The sequence below is a fragment of the Nothobranchius furzeri genome, chromosome 2 (assembly GCF_043380555.1).
Source record: "Nothobranchius furzeri strain GRZ-AD chromosome 2, NfurGRZ-RIMD1, whole genome shotgun sequence".
NCBI classification, from domain to species: domain Eukaryota; kingdom Metazoa; phylum Chordata; class Actinopteri; order Cyprinodontiformes; family Nothobranchiidae; genus Nothobranchius; species Nothobranchius furzeri.
The window spans coordinates 101,731,047-101,741,046 of record NC_091742.1 but is presented as its reverse complement, the minus strand read 5'-3'; the positions used below and the strand labels follow the sequence as shown (position 1 = coordinate 101,741,046).

The 10,000-nt window shown below is 46.4% G+C and overlaps 2 protein-coding genes across 4 annotated transcripts in view; one reads left to right on the top strand and one right to left on the bottom strand.

The window, feature by feature from the left end:
- Positions 1–5,789, bottom strand: part of plod3 (procollagen-lysine, 2-oxoglutarate 5-dioxygenase 3) — a 52,063-nt gene extending 46,274 nt beyond the window's left edge. For 2 of the 3 annotated variants that reach the window (XM_054738566.2, XM_054738567.2), the window contains exons 1-2: positions 5,563–5,765; positions 3,689–3,780 (exon numbers count right to left, since the gene is read on the bottom strand). In XM_054738566.2, coding sequence (XP_054594541.1) covers positions 3,689–3,780; positions 5,563–5,644 — 174 coding nt within the window. In that variant the 5' untranslated portion in view covers positions 5,645–5,765. Of the gene's footprint in view, positions 1–3,688; positions 3,781–5,562 lie in introns of all 3 variants that reach the window. The other variant, XM_070548709.1, reaches the window with a different exon arrangement.
- cyb5d1 (cytochrome b5 domain containing 1) overlaps positions 5,737–10,000 on the top strand; it is an 8,066-nt gene continuing 3,802 nt past the window's right edge. The window contains exons 1-3 of the mRNA XM_054738570.2: positions 5,737–5,874; positions 6,190–6,344; positions 6,743–6,819. Coding sequence (XP_054594545.1) covers positions 6,212–6,344; positions 6,743–6,819 — 210 coding nt within the window. The 5' untranslated portion in view covers positions 5,737–5,874; positions 6,190–6,211. The remainder of the gene's footprint in view (positions 5,875–6,189; positions 6,345–6,742; positions 6,820–10,000) is intronic.

Here is a 10,000-nt window from a genome sequence, read left to right as displayed (position 1 = left end):
TCATCACCATCATCACAACCATTATCATCACCATCATCACAACCATCATCACCATCATCATCATTATCATCATCATCACCACCACCATTATAACCACCATCATCATCATTATCACCATCATCATCATCACCATCATCATCACCATTATAACCACCATCATCATCATCATCATCACCACCATCATCACAACCATCATCATCACCATTATAACCACCATCATCATCATCATCACCACCATCATCATCATTATCATCATCATCACAACCATCATCATCACCATTATAACCACCATCATCATCATCATCATCATCATCATCATCACCACCATCATCACAACCATCATCATCACCATTATAACCACCATCATCATCATCATCATCCTTGTCATCATCATCACAGCCATCACCATCATCACAACCATCATCATCATCACCATCATCACCATCATCATCACCATTATAACCACCATCATCATCATTATCATCCTCGTCATCATCATCACAGCCATCACCATCACCATCATCATCACCATCATCATCACCATCATCACCATCATCATCACCATCATCATCACCATTATAACCACCATCATCATCATTATCATCATCATCATCATCACAATCATCAACATAATCATCTTCATCATCACCATCATCATCTTCATCATCACCACCATCATCTTCATCATCAATTCAATTCTAGTTTATTTATGTAGCGCCAAATCACGACCAGAGTCGTCTCAAGGCACTTCACATAATAAACATTCCAATTCAGGTCAGTTCATTAAGCCAATCAGAAATAATGTTTCCTATATAAGGAACCCAGCAAATTGCATCAAGTCACTGACTAGTGTCAGTGACTATACAGCAATCCTCATACTAAGCAAGCATGCAGCGACAGTGGAGAGGAAAACTCCCTTTTAACAGGAAGAAACCTCCAGAGAATCCTGGCTCAGTATAAGCAGCCATCCTCCACGACTCACTGGGGATGGAGAAGACAGAGCAGACACACACACACACACACACACACACACACACACACACACACACACACACACACACACACACACACACACACACACACACACACACACACACACACACACACACACACACACACACACACACACACACACACACACACACACACACACACACAAATAATGTGTCTATAGTTATATTGTGATGTCTTAGTAAATATTCTATTTGGTGAGAGATAAACTTTATTGTATTTATCCTAGTGGATCTATAATTAAACGGGTAAACTAGTAGTAGCACATCCAACGTCAAGGAAAGCAAAACGTTGTTATCAGGAGAGGGAGAATGTTTAAGTGGTTAGCAGCAGTGTGCTAGTCGATGGCCCCCTCCATGAGGCCACCACAGCTCAGCAGAACATCGTTGTAGCTTCTTCTGGGGAGAAAAACACTTAGAGAGAAAATAAAGTTAACAGCTGAAATAGCAGGAAATAATACAGTTAAAGAGCAGATTGTAGAATAAAGCAGTAGAGTGTGAAAAGTGGTCAGTGTGTCCTCCAGCAGTCTAAGCCTATAGCAGCATAACTACAGAGATAACTCTGGATAACCTATCCTATTTAGATGTAGGCATGTTGGAGTCAGGGCAAGGGAGAGCCGTCTTTACCGACTGTACACTCCACCTCCCTCTACTCCCCCACTTGTCCAGATCTAGGCTAACATCAGATTTTAACCATAGGCCCTATCAAATAAAAATGTTTTAAGCCTATTCTTAAATGTAGACAAGGTGTCTGCCTCACGGACTAAAGCTGGGAGCTGGTTCCACAGGAGAGGAGCCTGATAACTAAAAGATCTGCCTCCCATCCTAATTTTAGATATTCTGGGAACCACCAGTAGACCTGCAGTCTGAGAGCGAAGTGCTCGGTTAGGAACATATGGAACAATCAGATCACTGACGTATGATGGACCTTGATTATTAAGAGCTTTATATGTGAGAAGGAGGATCTTAAAATCTATTCTGAATTTAACAGGTAGCCAATGTAGGGAAGCTAAGACAGGAGAGATATGATCTCTCTCTTTTTAATTCTCATCAGAACTCGAGCTGCAGCATTTTGGACAAGCTGAAGACTTTTAACTACATTCTGTGGACTTCCTGAGAGTAATGGATTACAGTAATCCAGTCTTGATGTAATAAATGCATGAACTAGTTTTTCAGCATCACTCCTGGAAAGTATGCTTCTAGTCTTAGCAATATTCCGAAGGTGGAAAAAGGAAATCCGACAAACTTGTGAAACCTGGGATTTGAATGACATGTCCTGGTCAAAGATAACACCAAGGTTCCTTACTTTGTTCTCGGAGATTAATGTAATGCCATTCAGGTCAGGCGATTGGCTAAGCAATTTCCTTTTCTGGATTTCTGGTCCAAAGATGAGAACTTCCATCTTGTCTTGATTTAAAAGCAAGAAGTTAAGAGTCATCCAATGTTTTATGTCCTCAAGACAAGCCTGTAATCCACCCAACCGATTAGGTTCATCAGGGTTAATGGATAAATATAGCTGAGTATCGTCAGCATAACAGTGGAAGTTTATCCCATGCTGTCTAATGATTTTACCAATTGGGAGCATATATATAGTAAAAAGAATTGGTCCAAGCACTGAACCCTGTGGTACTCCGCAAGTAACCCTGGAGTATGAAGAAGATTTGTCATGTACGTTTACAAAATGAAATCTGTCAGACAGGTAGGATTTAAACCAGCCTAACGCTGTTCCTTTGATCCCTACAACATGTTCAAGTCTTTCTAAAAGAACATTGTGATCAACTGTGTCAAAGGCAGCACTGAGATCTAACAAGACTAGAACAGACACACGATTCTTATCTGAGGCCATGAGAATATCATTTGTAACTCTCACTAATGCAGTTTCAGTGCTGTGATACTCTCTAAAACCAGACTGAAATTCCTCAAACAGAGCATTAGTGTTTAAATGCTCACATACTTGGATGGCCACTATTTTCTCCAGGACTTTGGATAAAAATGGAAGGTTAGATATTGGTCTATAATTCATTGGGTCATCTGGATCCAGAGAAGGCTTCTTAAGTGAAGGTTTGATTACAGCAACCTTAAAATCCTGTGGTACATACCCATTTACTAAGGATAGATTGATTGTATCTAGAATGGGGGCAGTAACAAGAGGAAATGCATCTTTAAATAATTTGGTTGGGATTGGATCCAAAATGCAAGTTGAAGGTTTAGATGAAGCTAATATTTTTGATAACTCTGAAAGCTCAACTGGATCAAAACGGTTCAAGCACAGATGAGGTTCTACAGTCACCTCTGAAGCTGCCTCACTTACTGAGGAAGAAGAAATCACATTAGGGAGGATGCTAAAGATTTTGTTTCTAATAGAATTAATTTCACTTGTAAAAAATCCCATGAAGTCATTGCTGCTGAGGGCTAAGGGAATAGATGGCTCAGAGCTATGATTCTGTGTAAGTTTAGCAACTGTACTGAAAAGAAATTTACGATTATGCTTATTCTCCTCAATTAGTGCTGAAAAATAATCACCATCATCATCATCACTACCAGTTCTGCTTCCTTCAAGAGTGATACCAAGCGTCACTGCGTCTGCAGAAAAGTTTGTTAGTGTGTGTGTGTGTGTGTGTGTGTGTGTGTGTGTGTGTGTGTGTGTGTGTGTGTGTGTGTGTGTGTGTCTCAGACACCTTCACAGTGTAATTGAACTCCCTGGACGTCCTCATGAAGCGGTTGAATCCATCCGTCTCTTCGGTTGCCGCGGTGATGACCAGTAGGTTTTCTACAGAATCAACAGGAAGTCCCAGGTGAACAGGCAGCTTTTGCACCTACAGGCCAACTGTAATAACCCTGTTTGAGTCAGGAACGTTTCGTTGGTGAGCTGTGCTGGGATGTGTAGCTGGACTACTGAACTCTGACCCGGAAGCCAGCTAGAACCTGAAGAAGATGAGGTGTGATAGTCCAGCCTACTGGGTTAAAGACGTGTTATCTGATCTCTTTAGAACTAGTGATGCACCGATATGACATTTTTGGGCAGATACTGATATAAAGACCACTGTTATGGCCGATAACCCGTATTAGCAGTTACCGATAAACTGACACTAATGTGTCTAAAATCAGCAGATTTGTATAGAATGAACATGATTAAAGCTGAATATACGTTATTATATGAACAACACACACATTTATGGTTCGGAGATGATTACAATCACTGTTCACGACTAAACAATTACACACACACACAACATCTCTGAAACAGGCACACTAATGGAGACGGGATGGAAAAAACATTGGTTGTTAATATCGGCCCGGTTTTATTTATCGGAGCGATACCGAGATGTTAAAAAATGACGAACATCGGCCGTTACTGATATATTATCCACCGATATATACCGATACCGATATATTATCCACCGATATATACCGATACCGATATATTATCCACCGATATATACCGATACCGATATATTATCCATCCCTACTTAGAATGTGATCTGCACCACAATCAGGTCAAACCTGAGTGGATCAAATGGGCCATTCCCATCTGTACCGGGTCGGCCCGGTACAGATGGGAATGGTCCATAAGGTTCTGACTGACTCTGAACTGGTGGTGTTCTCTCAGCTGCTTCCTGAACTAGCTGTGCCAGAGGCTGACTTGGCAGCTACAGCACCAGTTTCCTAGTCTTTAACCGCTGCCTCACCTAGCACCAACTCCACACCGAGTTAGGGCTGGTGCTAGCTTCTACCCGCCCACGTGGTGATACACCAGGGTTGCCCAAGTCGGACTCATTTATGCAGAAAGGTGGGGAGGCAACGGGTCCTCGAGTCTGGGGAGGCAACGGGTCCTCGAGTCTGGGGAGGCAACGGGTCCTTGAGTCTGGGGAGGCAACGGGTCCTCGAGTCTGGGGAGGCAACGGGTCCTCGAGTCTGGGGAGGCAACGGGTCCTCGAGTCTGGGGAGGCAACGGGTCCTCGAGTCTGGGGAGGCAACGGGTCCTCGAGTCTGGGGAGGCAACGGGTCCTCGAGTCTGGGGAGGCAACGGGTCCTCGAGTCTGGGGAGGCAACGGGTCCTCGAGTCTGGGGAGGCAACGGGTCCTCGAGTCTGGGGAGGCAACATGTCCTCGAGTCTGGGGAGGCAACGGGTCCTCGAGTCTGGGGAGGCAATGTGTCCTCGAGTCTGGGGAGGCTACAGGTCCTCGAGTCTGTGGAGAGATCTGGGCCTCGAGTCTGGAGACACAACAGGTCTCAGAGTCTGAAGATGCAACAGGTCAGACAGGTCCCCGAGTCTCGAGAGGCTAAGACTACTCGAGTCTGGGGAGACTCCTGTTAAAGTAGCTCCATGAATCTAAATACATTTTATTTAATGACCTGATGACTAGATGAAGCCTGCCTGTGAGGTTCGGCTCCAGCAGATGTTTCTAACCGCTTTAAAACCTTTGTCTGCTTTAGCTCCTGAGTCACATTCATGAACTTGGGTTAGCATCAGCTAGCTCCGAGCCGCGGAGCTCCAGCGGATCAGGGAGGTCCTCCTGGCCGGGCTCAGGACGCTGCACGGCGGCCTTACCTGGAGAAAGCGTCTGCTGTCCAGCCCACGCGGAGCCGAGGAAGCAGAGCACACCGAGGCAGAGGAGCCGAGAGCCGGACATGGTTCGGTTCTGTTCGGTTCGGTCAGAAATCCGCTACTTGATCCGCTTCTGCTACTCCAAACGGTCTTTTCTCCATCCACTATCCTCTGAGTCTCGCGATACTTAGATTTCCGAGTGATCCGGACTGGAGGAGACGCGATCCCAAAATCCAACTAATGAAAAACATGGAATGCTTGATTGACTGGAGGTAGAGCCAATCAGAGGCAGACAGATGGGACCGCTGCAGGGAGGTTTGTTCACTTCTGTTCAACCGCACAAAGTTGGTGAAACTGACCTGAACCTGTGCCACGTGTGCCACTTTCCATAGGGGGGTGGGGGCGTGTCCTAAGCAGCTTTTTATATGTTCTACTGCATATTTATAGTTTAGTGATCATAATAAAACATCTGATGGTGTATTTATGCTCTAACTGTTTAGTGTAAAACGAGTTTGCTTCACTTCTGAGCTCCGCGGACTTCCAGCACCAGCAAGCACCTCGCTTCAAACCCGGAAGCGTCGTTCTGTTGCCATAGCAACCACACAACTAACCGGGTACTGGTTTTCTCAGGCAGCCTGATCCTTCACATCTGATGGACCGAACCAGAACCAGAACCCGGTACTTCACCCCCTCAGAGGTGGCTGCGCACAACACCACATCCGACCTGTGGGTCTCGTTCCTGGGTAAAGTGTTTGACCTGAGTCCGCTGGTGGCCTGCTTCCAGGGTGAGTGTGTGTGTGTGTATGTGTGTATGTGTGTGTGTGTATGTGTGTGTGTGTGTGTGTGTATGTGTATGTGTGTGTGTGTGTGTGTGTGTGTGTGTGTGTGTGTGTGTGTGTGTGTGTGTGTGTGTGTGTGTGTGTGTGTGTGTGTGTGTGTGTGTGTGCGTGTATGTGTGTGTGTGTGTGTGTGTTGGGTAAACAGGTTTCCTGTCATAATCCAGCACATGAAAGTCAGACATGTCGATCTCAAACATTTATTAGAGATCGTGTTGCTCAGGTGAAGCACCGCCCCCTGCTGATAAACTCCACCTCTGTAGCTTATGACGTCACTGTCTATCTATGTGTGTGTGTGCGTGTGCGTGCGTGTGTGAGTGTGTGTGTGTGTGTGTGTGTGTGTGTAGGAGACCCTCTGCTGCTCCCCATCACAGAGTGTGCGGGAAGTGACATCAGCAGCTGGTTTGACCCCCGGACCAGAGACGTGAGTATTTATCAGACAACAGGAAGTTCTGTGGTCATGTGACAGAGATCAGAGGAACCTCTAACACGTTAGGTTCTTGTCGAGCTGGTCATTATTTCCTGGGTTACAGGAAGTCATGCAGACTCATCCTGGCTTTAGCGCCTCATTTTTCCTAATCCTGACAGTAGTGGGTGGGGCCAGGCTACTGGATCCGACCAATCAGAGCTTCACGTTCTGTCTAATCACAAATGTGACACATCGATTCACAGCTCACTCCCTTGCACAGCTTCAGGTATCACCAGGTAACCCTCAGAGGCCTGAGTCTGCAGCTGCCATGTGTCCCAGAGGTGGACACTCGGGACAGAGTGGACCACTCTGACCATCATCAGCTCATCCTGGATGGGACCAAAACAAAGAAGCTGACTGTGGATTATAGAGGATATATGTGTCCCCTGGACAGCAGACTCCAAAGTGCTTCACAGTATAGAGCATCATTCATCCATTCACCCGCTGGTGGGATGAGCCACCATGGAGCACTGACAGCGGCGTCATGACTGTTCGCATATACATTTATATGCAGACGACACCATTTCATATGCATGCAGTTTCTTGAACACAGCTTTGCCTGACCCAGATCAGTAACTGGCCAGCCTGTCCAACTGGTGTGGCATGAAGGACATATAGAGCTGAATATCATCAGCGTAGATGTGGTAGGAGATGTCTGGGAAAGACTGAATGATGCCAGCTAGGAGAAGAATATAGAATGCGAATAGTAGAGGCCCTAGAACTGAACCTTGTGGGACCCCGCATGTTAGAGAGGCAGTGTCTGAAGAGAAGGTTTCGGACTTCACTGTGAATGTTCTGTTGGTGAGATAAGAAGAGAGCCAGTCTAGAGCAGAACCTGAAATCCCCGCCAGGGCCTTTAACCTGTTTAGTAGAACGTTGTGGTCTACAGTGTCAAAAGCTGCACTGAGGTCGAGCAGGACCATGACAGAGCATTTCCCTGCATCAGCAGCCATCAGGAGGTCATTATGCACCCTTACTAGAGCAGTCTCAGTTGAGTGCTGCTTCAGAAAGCCAGACTGGAAGGGGTCAGAGATCTTTGACTTAGAAAACCAGGATCTGAGTTGGGTTTCAACAACCTTCTCAAGTACTTTGCTGATGAAAGGTAGCTCAGAAATGGGCCTAAAGTTACTGGTGGAGCTGGCGTCAAGGTTGGGTTTCTTTAAGAGAGGAGTCACTACTGCATTTTAAAGTAAGATGGAACACAGCCTTGGCTCAGTGAGCTGTTGATTATAGTCAACAGAGATGGACTGATAGAGGCAAGGGACCGACTAAAACAGAGGGAGTTAAGATATCTGATGAGCATGATGAGAGTTTCATCTGACTGATTATTGAGGTTAAGTCATTTAGTGTAATTGGGGAGAAGGAGGTGAAAGACTCGGAGCACCGGGGGGCCTCCCCTCCTGGGGGGTGGGGGTGGGGGGGTGGAATGCTGGATCTCAGATTCAACACCTTGTTTGCAAAAAAGTTGAGAAAGGTGTTACAGCCTTCAGAGAGTACAGACGCTTTTTTTCTCAGCTCCCTTATCGGTTTCCCCAAGGCTCTTGTCCCGTCTGCCTACAGAGCACTTCTCTGCGTTTCTCCTGAAACCACTACTCTTTTGGAAATATGGACTTAATTAACTGGTCATTCAACGCGATTGACAAAATTTTCTCTACGATGAGAACGGAGAAGGGGGCTCCCACCTGTCCCGAGGGGACATTCGCAGCGGGATATGCACTCGATTCTTGGGAGGCCTGGCGGATCGTGTGCCTCTCTCAGCTGTCCATCGAGGACGTGGAAGATTTGTGGATATTCAGCCTGATGATCACTGGATTTCTTCTGATTGGAGTGGGAGGATGTCTGGTTTTCTGGAAATTTGGGAAGACGGGAGCGATTGGAGTGCGACCTGCGCCCACGGAATGTGCCGCTCGGGCGGTGACCTCACAGCCTGGGACGTTACTCGAGGTGAACCGTAAGCTGGATAATGTCCTCGCGGCGTTGCCTGTGTTAGTGCGCAAGATGGATGTCATCTCGGAGAGGGTCACTGGACGATGTGGAGTTGTTTAGAACGTAAAATTGGCTTCACTGGTGGACATGAATGACCACTTAGAGACTCCAAGGCGGAGAGGAAAATTATCTCTGCCTGCCCCAAACAAAGCCATGTTTATCCTTATCTGACGCCATAGCAGCCTCTCAAGGCTGCCTCAACACACCCCCACGAAAGGAGGAATGCCGACAGATGCTGTGTCCTGACCTCCCCCCCCTCGCCTTCAGATTGAGACGTCTGCGGGAAACTCAATGTGCTCTCTGTTCCTTATCTCTCCCTCCCACCTGTCGGTCTGCAGCTGGTCGATGCGCCGCAGTGGCAGCTCCCATTGGAGGCTTCAGGATCCCGCCCATCCCCGCCTCCCCATCAGACTCTGATGTTGTATCTGTGCTGTTTGTTCTTCTATGTCAAGGAGTTTTTTTGTATAATAGAGTTACTCCCCGCTGGGGCTAACTCTGCTATGCCTTTTTTTTACCTTACCCCCACTTATCCTCATGTAACACCCTTTTCATCTATCTATTAAGGTAGCGCGACTCATGTTGCGAATGACCGCAGTCACCAATTCTTGTCATGTGTCTTACCCACGTATGTCTGATCTCTGAATTGTGTGTGCTGAAACTCAGTTTTGTTTCTCCGTATGTCCTGCACATGTGGTAGAAATGACAATAAAGACAACTTTGACTTTGACAGTCATCAGCTGAAGCTAGCTGAGCCTGCTGCGGAGGAGAAGACACGATGCTGGAGATGGTATCAAACAAAACCTTAGGACTATTCTTATTTTGACATATGAGGTTGCTGAAGAAAGAAGACCTGGCGTTTTCTACAGCTTTGTTGTATGACTCGAGAAGTTCTTTAAAATATTCACGATGAACAACCAGACCTGTCCTCTTCCACCGTCGTTCCGCTTTTCTATAGGAGCGTCTAAGATCAAGAATCTGGTTGTTCAGCCAGGGTGAACTGGAGGCACTGGAACCGCGGCTGGTTTTGTAAGGGGCGACCTGATCTAGAATTTTGAGGCAGTGATCATTAAATGAGTTGGTAAGGAGCTCTACGTCATCAGAGGAAGGAGGTACAAAGTCAAAGAGGGAGGAGGAATTTAAAATGGTAGAA